We start from the raw sequence: 13,713 nt of genomic DNA, 5'->3' as shown, positions 1-13,713 counted from the left end.
GGTGAGGCATTTACCTTAAGTCATGTATAATTATAGTGTGTGGTGCTACCTTCATGTTAAATAAACCAACTGCATATATTCCATCTGATACTTCCCTGGTTGATTTTGAACCATAGGTGGGTTCTAGACATTCTCTCTAGAATACAAGCTCTCGCAAGATGGGTACTCTGCTTATGTGGTCACGGTATGTAGTCATTATGTTGTTAGTCAAAAGGTTGACACTAAGTTAAATGTAATAATATTGACATGGTTAAAATGTCAACAACCGACATGTTGACACCTGAAAAATGTTAACACAGTGAAAATGTCAACAATAGAAATGTCAGAGTATAGGGTTAAAATTATCCGTCAACATTTTCACAGTGTCAAGATTTTAAAAGTTGACATTCTGGACATGTTAAACTTGGCAACATTATGGTATCTACATAATGACTGCCGCGTCCTGTCAGTATATCAAAAGGGAAGAATGTGCCCTGCCCGTTTTGGCCCGCGCCCCGCTAAAACAGCCTGCCAGGTGCCGTCTCCACCCACGGGCAGCAGTGTCCCGCGGTTGGGGAAAACGCGATATATCGATCACCGCAGGTGAATAGATACCGGGCAATAGATAAGGGAGGGCATGGGGGCAGCCCGACATGTCTGTAAGGGCCTGATCACTCCATGTTTGATTTCATGTTAATTTTTAGAACTTTAAATGCACCACACACAAAAATGAAGTGGAGATTGAACATTTTAAAAATATATAAAAAGTTTTGTTAAACAATTTGACGATTTCCGAAAGATGGGAATGACAAATCTGTCAAATCGTCCAGCGTTTATGCACTAAGCACGCTCCCGCAGGGTCGTCTATCACATGTTCAGATCTGCTGTATGTGTTGCTCAATCTGAAGATGTGACTGTTCACCCCATGCATTTGGATGCAGCAGGAGAACGACATATTGTTTGATCGTTAACCAGGTTGTGTGGTGTGTACGGCCCGCACGATATGTCGCTCCGACCCATATGCCGTCGGCTAGGTACACAGGTTGTCTAGTGTGTACCCAGCTTTAGTAGTTACATTTTGTTTATATGCGTGATTCATTTTACAACATAATTGACATAGTAACTAAGGGGACTTATATATTTATTTACACCTGCTCACCTAATTATTTTTACAATGATTGTTATACTATACACTTATTATTAGCACACAAACAAAAAACTGAATGTTAACCAAACTATACTTAAATTCAATTTTGACATGTGACTCATGTTACATTTCTGTCCCCAGCCAAAAAGCTGATACAAATTACTCAAACCTGTAGAATCCACGTGAATTAATCAATGTAGGCCTGTTTATATCTTCCTGATTAACTGTGAAGATGTATAAAATATAGCATCTGGTGATGATGGCCACTTTCAGTTGCTGCCAGCTTGCTACACTGTGCTCACTAAGTATTAGCCATCTCTGATGTCCTTGATCTCAACTGGGTAACTCATTCCATAATATTTGACATAAAACCAGTCACCAACGTTAACTATATAATTTGAAGTCACTGTGATAATTTCTTTCTACTGATGAACTTATTGTACCTAAGTGGAAAATGTCTTGGCATCTGCTGTGATACAATTTAATCTTCATGCATTGTGTCCTATTTTTCATGGAATGACCCACCCACCATTCACTGTGCATATGACTACTGTGCATGTGTTTACCTTCTAGGCACCCCCCACTTTACATAAATCTACCGGGCACACTTAAACTTGTGCATGTGCCTAATGAACATGTCCACCATCCATTGTGCATGGTCATATAACCATTCCCCTACTACACCTGCCACATTTAACCCCATGTATGTGCCTTACGGGCACACATACTAACATCCGATCTACTGGGCACTTAGCACCAGTAACCCCCCTTACTGGGCACACTTAGCACAAGCAAACCCCCCTCCCTTACTGGGCACACAGCACCAGCAAACCCCAATCCTTACTGGGCACACAGCACCAGCAAACACCCCTCCCTTACTGGGCACACAGCACCAGCAAACCCCACCCCTTACTGGGCACACAGCACCAGCAACCCCCCCTCCCTTACTGGGCACACAGCACCAGCAAACCCTACCCCACTACTGGGCACCCCTTAGCATCAGCAACCCCTCTCCCCAATTGATGGGCACACTTTACACCCACTCTTAATGGGCTCTTTTAGCTTCCCCCTTCTTACTGGGCACCCCTTCCCCATAATGTGTACACTTGGCACTAGCAAACTACATCGTAATGGACATACTTAGCGCACCCTCTCTTCCCTTACTGGGCATGCTTGGCGCACCCTCTTTTCCCTTACTGGGCATATTTAGCGTGGGATGTAGTTATCAAACCGGCGGACGGGAAGCCGCCAGTCAGAATCCCGACGCTGAAAGTCTGTCACGGGACTTAAGAGAGGCGTAAAAGTACAGACGCCTATCTTAGTCCCGACGCCGGAATCAAAGACGCCAGCCCGAACGAGGTAAGTCCGGGGCGCTGTTAGCTACGCGGGGGGGAGTATTAGGTTTAAGCAGCATAGCGGGGTTAAGTTTTGGGGGCAAGTTAACATTAGGCACTAAGGGGGGAGGGTTAGGTTTAGGCACGAAGTGGTGAGGTTTAGGTACTAACGGGGAGGGTTAGGGTGCGGGGTGGGCTACAAGAAGGGAGGAGGCTAAGTATACGTACCCGACCCGTCAGAATACCAACAATCAGGTTGCTGCTGTCTGTATTTTGACAGGAAGCATCCCAACAGCCAGCATTACATACCGTTTCCCTTAGCGCACCCTCTCTTCCCTTACTGGGCATACTTAGCGCACCCTCTCTTCCTTTACTGGGCATACTTAGTGCACCCTCTCTTCCCTTACTGGGCATACTTAGCGCACCCTCTCTTCCCTTACTGGGCATACTTAGCGCACCCTCTCTTCCCTTACTGGGCATACTTAGCGCACCCTCTCTTCCCTTACTGGGCACATTTGTCCATCCCATATTATGCACCCCTAGCTTCCCTCCCCCTTGCCAGACTTGGTAACTTCCTCCTCCCTTACTTGGTACACAACACCCCCTTGCCAGGCATACTTAACACCGCCCCATAATTACTGGGCACACTTAGCAGCAACCCTCACTGCCAGGCATACTTAGCAGCACCCACTCCCTTCCTTCCAGGGCACATGGGATGCGGCCAGCGAGATAGCCACCAGGTGCTGGCAGCATCTCTCCTGGAGTCCCACTGCCGACCGCCTGCCACACAGAGCCGCCGTACAGCACGGACGCCTCGGTACACAGGCAGGCTGGTGGTGGTACTCCGACTACTCAGTCCCGTCGCTTCCTGTGGCCCCGCCCCCGGATCCGCCTAGCGCCTGACGTCAGGATGGTACTTCCGGCGAAGGGGCTCCAGCGACAACCATACTCTATCCTCACTCAAAATTTATGAACAATGATGGGATCAGACGCCCCATCATGAGCGTTGGAAACATAATGCAGATCTCTCTGTGGCCGCCATCGTGCGACAGGCAAGAGCCGGCGGTCAGCATGGTGAGCGGGGACGGGGCTGTAGTGGGGAGCCGGTTACCGCCATCACCGGCCTGGCAGGCCTTACAGTGTCACCGGCCCGGACTGTTCCCATCCATGGCCCCGGCTGGCTGCAGGCAAGGTCGGAGAGCAACCCGGGCTATAGCCATGGTGCGTGCCCGGCACTCCCATATACTACGGGCTGGCATCCTCTGGGGGTCCCCTGGAACCTCAGCAGCGTACTCAGCAGTGCTGTAGGTCTGTGTGGTGGCCTAGCTATCTGCTGCAGTCCTCATGTACTGCCCATGGCTGTGACCCACATAAGGGAGAGGACTCTGTGCTGCAGATGTCCCCGTACAGAGCTATACTGCATCCTCTAATTTATTACTAAATAAAACCCACTTTACTGTTAGCCTGGTGTTTACCATTAATACTATTAATATTTAAGTCAGAATATTAATTTGTTCCTCCCCTTTAGAATGTAAGCTCTCACAAACAGGGCCCACTTCCCTCATGTGCTGTTTTTTTCTTCACTTATACCATAATCTCCCACTGCCATCAGCACCAAACCCCTGGCTGCTGAAGCAATGTTTATAAGCATGTTCTGTACTGTAATACCCATTTTCCACTAGTATGCCGGGTCAGACCTGGCTGTTGCCCATGTCAGACAGGCTACCCGACCCGGCACTAATGCCGTGTCGATGATGCCACCGGCGTCACATGATGAGCCAGCGGTTAGAGATGATCTCCTCTCGAAGCAACGGCTCTCCCTAGGCAGAGAACAGGACCCGGGTCGCATTGACCCGGGTTACCCGTTAACACTGCTTCACGAGCCGGGTTCAACCTGTGTTCAACCCTGCTCCTGACCAGGTTTGAAATGCCGGGTCACTCGACCCGGCTTGTTTCAACCCTGCCCTTTCACACAGCAAAATAACCCGGGTTGCTGCACGCTCACGTGCAAAAACCCGGGTTATTGTTGGCAGTGGAGAAGGGGTATAAGTCACTTTTTTCTTATTTTGTTCATATAGTTTCTGTTTACCTGCACTGTAAGATGCTGTGGATCCCTTGTGGTGCCATATAAATAAAGGATAATTATGATAATAAAAAGTATCAATAACCAAAATGGTGGCTTTTAAAGAACAGGTTATAGTAACACATTTATTTTAACTTCTCTTAGCTTTAAAGTGCTGGACATGTTTTAGGTATTTGCTTTTATATTTTTTTAATATGATGATAGAACCCTTTAAATTCAGTTTTTAGAAATGTTTAGAATTGATGTTTAAAAATTCTCACTAAGTTTTTGTTTTTTAGGTTCCTCACTGGGGATGAGGTGCCGCTTTTTAAGTGGAAGAAGTAACCAGATTAAAGTGCCAGGAGTGAACGCATTGTACAGGGCATATTCCTTTCCAATAGGCTATAAAGATGGGTATGCGAATCAAACTAAACAGCAGTGACCACCCCAGCAATCTGCTGCGTGAGCTAAACAAATCCCGCCTGTCAGGTATACTTTGTGATGTTAATATTGTTGTGGGAAATCGGACTTTTGCAGCTCATAAAGCTGTACTTGGCTCTGCAGCTTCTTATTTTCAAAAATTGTTCTCAAGCACTGAGTTGGATGCAGCTCGAACCTATGTGGTGGACTTTATCACTCCAGCTAATTTTGAGAAAGTCCTGAGCTTCATCTATACTTCTGAGCTCTTCACCGATCTCATCAATGTGGGTGTTATTTATGAAGTGGCTGAGAAACTTGGCATGGAGGACTTGATAAAGGCTTGCCATGCAACATTTCCTGATCTAGAGGGCTCCTCAGGACAGAAATACCAGTGCTCTGTGTCCTCTAGTGAAGGTCGTTCAAGCACGTCAACAGAACATAATCAAGAGACAAGGGGCAATGGGATGGATAACCACATCCCTTCAGCAGATAAACAGTTTATTGGTCAAGCAGATGGACCTAGTTCATTTAAAGGAGAAGACCAAGATGCTAGTATAAATCAAGGACCTATTTTTCCAGTACCAGCAAAAACTGAAGAACAAAGCACCTCAGTAAGATACCAGTCCTCTAATTGTTCAATGAATACTGGATTCGGTCCAACAAGTACTTGCCCTCCTTTTAAAACTCAACACAGTGGTGATTACAACAAAACTGGCTATTTTCCAGGGGATTCTTCTGTCAGTGGGAACTCCAAGGAACCTGCTGGAGGGTTTGAAGTAATGGGGGATCTCCACTTGGATGAACTAGAAGAGGAAGAGTTGCAGTTTGATGAGGGAGGAGATGAGGACTCTGGACCGTCTGGGGAAATTATTGAATTGAGTGATGGCAGTGAAGATGAGCTGCTATTATTTGGACAAGGAGAAAGTCGAAGTGGTAAAGCTATGCCTTGCCAAGTTTGCAAAAAAGTTCTGGAACCGAATCTGCAGCATATTCGCCAACATGCTCGGGAACATGTAGATTTACGTAACAGCAGTTGCAAAGTCTGCCAGGCTCGCTTCCATGACCGAGGTGCTATGATTACTCATGTTTTATCACATGTTGGCATCTTTCTCTTTTCCTGTGATATGTGTGAAGATAAGTTTTTCAGCCAGTGGCAACTCACCCTTCACAGAGGACAAGAAGGTGTTACATCAGAGCATAACATAATCATCCATCCAGGTCAGCCTCTCCCAGGTGAAGTGAATACTTTTGTAGGAGCTTTGGGTACTGAACTTCCATGTGGAGCTTGTCATAGGACCATGTTACGTGATTTCCATTCTGTGAGATCTCATGCCTTAGAGCACCTTAACACCAAGAACCTGTCCTGTGGGCTGTGCGAGCAGCGGCACTTAACACTTTGTGGTCTTATGTGGCACGTCTTATCACACATGTCCATATCTGTTTTTTCCTGTTCCCTCTGTGCTAGTAGCTTCCTTGACCGTCACTTGCTGGAAAAGCATATGGCAGTCCACCAGAATTTAGATGAAGCATTGTTCCGCTGCCACCTTTGTTCCCAAGGCTTCAAGTCAGAGGTAGCGTACCGACAGCACCTGAACCAGCACCGTTGTGGTAGTATCCCTGCAGATCGACCTGGATTTTCTGAATTTTCTCAGTTACAGATTCAAGCGTCTAAGAGAAAGATTCCTGAGGATTTTACAATAGATGATCAGTCAATTGCTGGGCAAACAGCCCATAGCAAATACACATGTAAGGTTTGTGGAAAATGCTTCTCCCACACTAGTGAGTTTAACTACCACCGACGCATTCATACAGGTGAAAAGCCGTATCAGTGCAAAGTGTGTCACAAGTTCTTCCGAGGCCGTTCTACCATCAAGTGCCACCTGAAAACGCATGCGGGAGCTCTTATGTACAGGTGCACCGTATGTGGACACTACAGCTCCACCTTAAACCTCATGGGTGAGCACATTGCAGTGCACCGAGGCAACCTGCCTTCAGACTTCACCATTGACCAAACATTTATGTATACTATTCACTCCAAAGAAACAGACAAGAGTGCTGATAGCTGATGTGTTTTAAAGTGGATCAGGGCAGAAGGCTGTTTGTGTGAAATCAGTTTCACCTCATTGTTGCAGTTAAGCTTCACTAAAGTGTTGCATTGTTTCAATGGTTGCTACTAAAACTTTGTTTTGGTTTTGTTTTTTTTAAATGTGCGTGTGTTTGTATTCTATTCAGTTTCACATGTTTTGTTTAACTTCATTTTGGGATTTTATCTGACTACAACTTTTTTTGTCCTGTTGATTAGATTAATGTCACCGCAAATGAATTCAGAATTTCAGTCTGGGCACTCTAAACTTCCTCATATGCCTCAATGGATAAGCAGATGAGATCTGTATTCAGGTTACATTGTAGCATGGTATACTGTCTGAGTAAATGGTTTCATGACTTTTCACTGGATAAGGAGAACATTATTTATTACCTGCCATTAGTTTATCTCTTCTCCCACACAATTTAAGAATTATTTCCTGTACAAGCAAAAATAAATCTGCCTATTAGTGTTAGAATTCTCTCCTGACATGGAGTGAGGTATACTTTGCAGGAAATTGGTCAGTAATGATTGAATGGGAGCATGTGTTTTTCATCTTTCTATTTGTGAGACATACTGTATATATATATTTTTTTTAAATCAAAATAAAATACCCAATTGAGACCTTGCAGACATCAAAAACATTATCCAAACTCCCATAACTTTAAATATGCCATATATAATAAAGCTAGTAGTTATATCTAGACATATTTATATCAATTGTTTTGCTAGTTGTGAAATTTGGTTTTCCCCTTTTCACCGATATCCTGTTTCAAAAGGGCTTGCAGATTTCCCTTTCGTTAAAGAACAAATCTTAAAGAGAGTGGTGTATTGTCAGAACCCACCTTTATGGCTCTGCGCCCCCAAGTTCTCTCAGCCATTCACTGTTGAAAGCAATGATTGGTATTTAATGCAAGGGGAAAATACAACTCCTTTAAACCACATGAATTGCATTGTTCGGATTCTGAAATGGAAACCGAAAAATTAATTGCAGTCAGATGTGTTTTATGTGTAATCCTCAAATGTGTTCTGTTGTGTCAACTATGGGGACTTTTATAGTCATTGTGGGTTTTGGATCATTTATGTGTAAGTGTACTATTTTGGCCTTCTGAAATATTTGGAGGTATGTGGTACTGATCTTTTAGTTTAGTTAAAATTGAACAAGTCTGTAGTTGGCAGAGAGTAGGCCATATGCAATGATTACTAACTAGGGTCCAAAGTGCTCTTAGTCCTCCACTGAGCATTTGGGCTGACTGACTAAGTGAAAGATATTTACTGCTAATCTCCCTTGAAAGAAGAGTAGTATCTCAGCTACTGCAAATGTGAAGAATAGCTTTGCATGACACTCCGTTCTGCAAAACAAGGTCCGATGAAAAGAGACCTCACACATATTTTATGGGAGAGTTTAGCTGCCCAATGGGATGGCTGTAGAATAACACCCATTTAAATCTTTCTCCTAGACGATGTCCCACCGCTAGTGTTATAATCTCCTTTATGTATTTTAGGTGTAGCAATTGTTTAATGATAGGTATGATGGTTATCAGCACAATGTAGTTTGCCTTTCTATGCTTACCAAGGTTAGTTGGAAAACTGTATTGGCTTGGGATTGTTGGGCCACAGTATCACCTTCTTAAAAATAAGAAAATAAATTTGACCAATTAGAACATTGAGCTAAAATGTGCCTTATGGCTGGGAATTGCTTGGTAAACTTAGGGCCTGTTTCAGCGTTGTACGCACTAGCATAGCTACTGTGTCATTGTACGCGGCGGCTGTGTTACAATATGCAAATGCCGCAGGAGGGGTCTTGTGTAAATAGACGCCCCCTACCGGCTTCTGAGATCAGATGCTGACTCCGGAGGCGCAGCATCGGATCGTTTGCGTGACCTTCGGACATCTGAGTGACCATCTGGTAATCACACTGGAGAGGCCAGGAAATCTACGTTGGAAGACGCAGACCCTGGCCTCAGCACACCTTGAAAACTGTGCCGACGCGCACCCAATTTCAAAAACACAGCCCGTTGCCGCCCGTCCCAGTCCCCAAACGGCCACAGCATGTCAATCATCATCTCAGACACAGATCAGCACGTGCAATACAGATGCTGTGCATGCGCCGATCGGCAAGTGTTGGAGTTGTACGTAAACCATCGTGCTTTCATACAACTCTGAATCAGGCCCGTTGTAATTACAATGAAAAACCCTGTATTTCCTGCACTAGATAGGTTACTGTACAATGACTTTTACAGAATAAATGCATGGGGTCTCTTAAATAGTCAACATGTTAATTAAATGTTTCACATTGTACCCCCGGTATAGCTTTTAGAGGAGACTGAAACCCATGGCCGAATTGTAATACTTGGTTGGCTAGGAAGCTTACCGGGAAGAGGTGTTTTATTTACAAAGACCAAATCCATTACAGATTTTCATTCTCCCCCTTCTTCCTATATTGTCCAAAACAGCTGTGTATTTTTTTGGGAATTTCTTTTACCAATTTACACTGTTATCAACGACTCACTAAATGAAACAGACAGATCTATATACTACAGTCTAATGTAGGTGCCACTTAAGGTTACAGTAACATTTGTAGTAATTATTGTCATTTTAAGTGTGTAAAAAATCTTACATGAAATAGCTGTCTTTAGTCATACATTTTATGTTGTTGTGTTCTTTGTTCCTATCCCAAGAGCCTTACTGTAGATGTGCCCGAAATTATAGGACTGTCCTATTTGTCACCTTAGGATATTGTGCCTAAAGAACTTCTATTTTACAGACCTTTTTTAGTCCAGTCAGTGTTATTTACACTACCTCTGTGTTTCCATGTTGCATAAGCCATAATTGGTATTGTGTATATTCCACAAGCATATACATACAAAAGCCATATACCTTGTACAATCTTAAATATGATCATATGCTTTTGTTTAGATACAACATGGTACATAATGTCAGTTTGAGGGGTATTATGCTTCTATAGGTCTAGACAAATAGTTTTGCATGCCTTCTGGTAATCTTCATATCCTCCATCCATCCTAATGCCTTGTTCATGGTGAACAAACTAATTAGAAATTTAGAGAAACCCCAACAGTAGTTATTTTATGGTCTTGCTGTTTGCAGCTGCTATCATTGGTTAAAAACCTGGTTTCTCTGCGAGGATACCTCCCTGTTACCGGCAGCCTAACGGTGCCAGCGTATAGTGATTTGATCTGGGAGGGGGGGACAAGCACAGCCTCTCAGAACCCCCAATGACTGTTACGTCTAACACTATCCTAAGATGATGATATATTTTTAACCATGAGCTTCATAAGGTTAAGCTGTTTTTGCTTGATAAATAGACTATATGGTCAGTTTCAGTCAGTAACTCCTTGGCCAGCATACCCCAACCAAAGGGTGAAGTCTTACAGGCATTTTTTACTCCATGTTTAAAGCATAGTTTCTAATCACTTCAAATTGAGATCAATCATTACAGTGACTAAAATGGAGAAGTCTTATGAGCGCTTTAATCATGGAGTGGTTTTTAAAATACTGGCAGCAATGTTTGGGCAAGTGTCCAAAGTGCACAATAAAATTTTTTTGTTTTTTTAACATTTTATAGAAATTCAAACTTCTATTTCATCAGACCCTGGGGGTGATTTATCAAATCTTGGAGAGACATAAAGTACCAACCAATCAGCTTCGGTCATTTTACAGGTTGTGTCAGAAAAATTATAGCTAGCAGCTGATTGGCTGCTACATGCTCCTTCCTCCCCGTCTACCCCATCTGTGTCACGCCTGTTTGTCTGCCCCTCCCCTTTAGAATGTAAGCTCTCATGAGCAGGGCCCTCTACCTTCTTGTGCTTCTCCTTACTTATACTTTCACCTACTCCTTACTCCCCACTAGGGCACCTAACACTTGGTTGCTTATGCCCAGCTGCTTATTTGAGTGTTACGATCGATAATGCAGCAATGTATGCAAACCATGTCCTTGTCCTGCATTGTATTGTATTGTAAGTCACTAGTTTCTTGTTCACTTATTTATGTGCTATGTAAGGCGCTGCGGAACACTTGTGGCGCCATATAAACAAAAGCTGATGATAATAATAATGAGTAACTTTTCTACTTTTTTTCTCTCCAAGGGCCCAATTCAATTCAGCGTGAGTTGAATAGCATCGGGAAGTTGGTCCAAGAGCTATTCAATTCAGCACGCTGTTTAGTGCGACGATTACAAGTGAAGCTGGAGAATGCTGGTTCTTGCGACTTAACCTGGGTGTTTAGTTGCAAGAACCGGCATTCTCCCACTAGAGTGCCGGCCGTAAGGGGGGGTTAGTGCCACGCAAATACAGAAAACAGCTTCACGGCCGGCACTTTAGTCGGATTTCTTTTCACACCCTCAGGAGGGTACAAGAAGTCATTGTCGACCTAACAGCGCGCTGAATTGAATAGCTCTGGGACCAACATCCGGGTGCTATTCAACTCCTGCTGAATTGAATCGTCCCCCAGGATTTGATAAATCTCCCCCCCATCACATACAATTTTATAGTCTCATTATACGCTCTGAGAGAGTGATTGATTTAGGACAAAGAACAGTAACTTCTGTGCAGTTTGCTTCCACCTAAGGGTGGTGTCACACTGGTGCTTTTCTAGTCTGATAGGTGCCAGCATGTAGTTCATGTTTGAATTGATTGGGGGGTGATCGAGCTTTGAAGACGCTGTAGGGATAATTCAGACTTAAACCCAATTCTTCCACTTTGCAGTCATGTATCTATTTGCCTTGTATTCAGAGTTGCACTTTATCTATGCAGCCGCTCTGCCTCTATAAATCCACTCATGGAAGTAATGCATTTACACCAATCTTGTACCTGTTGCCAGAGATCCATCTGAAAGCAAACAGATCCCTGGGTATGCACAGCTCTGTATAGCTTGCAGCTAGTCGATCCACACTTACTCAACTAAACCTACATGTGAGCTCCCATATAGCCACAAGTGAGATGCCTGCACCCAGATCCCCTGCATGCGAAGTTGCTAACAGATTTGAGTGCAACTCTGAATCTCATTAAGTTTTTGTTACATTTTCTTTCAATGTACCAGCACAAACCATTTAAAAGCTAGAAAAACTGGCAGCTCTCTAGCTGAAAAGGAGCTGATATAAAGTGCCAGTATGACTACCCCTGAAACTGCTGGAATTTCCTTTCCTTTTTTTTATTTTTATTAACAAGTGTCCTGAACACAATAGACCTGTATGATTTCATATTGCGATGTACAATATCATGGGGTTCTCTGCATGAAATGCCGGGGTGTTAACTTTGAATTTCTTGCTGACACAGCAATGTTCTTCATTCTTGTTGGTTGCAGCTTATAAAGTATAAAATTAATAAGTGATTGTTCCTGCAGTTATAATATAATACCTCATTATGTGCCTACTGTCAGGGGGGAAAAAACCTTAGCATATGTACATGTATGATGATCTTTATTTTGCTTGGTGATGTTTGCTGCGAGTCCTCACAAAGGATGTATACGTTTCTTCCTATTTTGGCTCTGTTGCTGATATTATCAGTTTTGGATATTTTTTTATAGACTGATCACAAAACCCTTGAAAATAAAATAAATGTCCACCTACAGCTAAAATATCATACTGAAAACGCACTGTGCTATATACAGAGCACTCGCTCAATACTACAATGCCTTTTATCACTACATTGCCTGTACACTTACTGTTTTAGTGTAATAGTGGCTGGGCAGTGTGGTTAGGTGTCAGGTGTCAACCAGTCAATTTGTTAAGATGAACCATAGCCATAAGCTTTGCATTCTGTATTGCAGGAGTAGGCCACCTATGGCACTCCAGCTGCTGTGGAACTACACTGCATGCCCTGCCACAGTTTTGCTGTCAGGCATGCCACAGGTTGCATACCCCTGCTCTAGAGAAGGCTGTCAACGCTGGGTGTACAGATCTTATGGAAATGGGTAAGTATATTAACTGTGTTCTTATAGATTTAGATAGACTCATCCTCACAAAAGTCATTTAATAGTGAATCTGCAAAACATAGATTTAAAGATAGAACATTCTGACATAGCTTTTAACCACTGCAGTGAGCTTATCCATTCAATATGGGTGACATTTTAGAGTAGAGAACATCTGAAACAGTTCTTACATAGCGGTCAACTACTACTACTACCGTACAGTGACGGAATCTCGGATATTGGCAGCAGCAAATGCCACATAGTTGCCCACATCCGGGAGACTCACAAATTCTCCCGTGAAGTGGGCAGTGCAATGGGGGTGATGACAATTTGCAATGAATCACACCACTGTAGCCCTGCCACAGAGCCGTAATGTTGTAACCAAGATGTGGGGTGCAACCGCGACGATGCCCACCCACCTGGACGGATCTTCTGCAGTCCTGCCTGTGAAAGTTGGCAACTGTGAAATATCATACTGCTTTGGCCAACTTTGACCAGTTTGAAACACCCTAGCTTTTGTGATCTGTAGAATATTCCTTCTAGATACAGATGTGTCCTGCTACTGCGATTGCACCGTGCAATGCTATGGAGGTGCGGGTGTGAATGCAGTGCGCATATCAGCTCGCAGGTGCATGCCTCGCGCTATGCTTGGCGCCATTTTCTGCATACGCAGCAAAGATGTAGCTGGACACATCTGTAAGTAAAGCTGAATTTTTCTTCTAATGTTATAATTCATGTAAATGATTTTGCTAGCATTGGT

At 43.6% G+C, this 13,713-nt stretch overlaps 1 protein-coding gene across 1 annotated transcript; it reads left to right on the top strand.

The window, feature by feature from the left end:
* Positions 1 to 3,409: 3,409 nt before the first annotated feature.
* ZBTB39 (zinc finger and BTB domain containing 39) lies at positions 3,410 to 7,649 on the top strand. The gene is made up of 2 exons (XM_088473187.1): positions 3,410 to 3,534; positions 4,822 to 7,649. The coding sequence occupies exon 2, from the start codon at positions 4,933 to 4,935 to the stop codon at positions 7,006 to 7,008; it is 2,076 nt and encodes a 691-aa protein (XP_088329313.1). The 5' UTR covers positions 3,410 to 3,534; positions 4,822 to 4,932; the 3' UTR covers positions 7,009 to 7,649.
* Positions 7,650 to 13,713: the final 6,064 nt, after the last annotated feature.

This window comes from Taudactylus pleione, unplaced genomic scaffold, assembly GCF_031769625.1.
Source record: "Taudactylus pleione unplaced genomic scaffold, aTauple2 ptg000130l, whole genome shotgun sequence".
Classification (NCBI taxonomy): Eukaryota; Metazoa; Chordata; class Amphibia; order Anura; family Myobatrachidae; genus Taudactylus; species Taudactylus pleione.
Note: the sequence above shows the minus strand (reverse complement) of the source record. Positions and strands in the feature narration are given on the sequence as shown.

What these genes read in the sequence shown, in the direction of transcription:
- ZBTB39 (XM_088473187.1), top strand. Translation starts at nt 4,933, where the DNA reads ATGGGTATGCGAATCAAACTAAACAGCAGTGACCACCCCAGCAATCTG.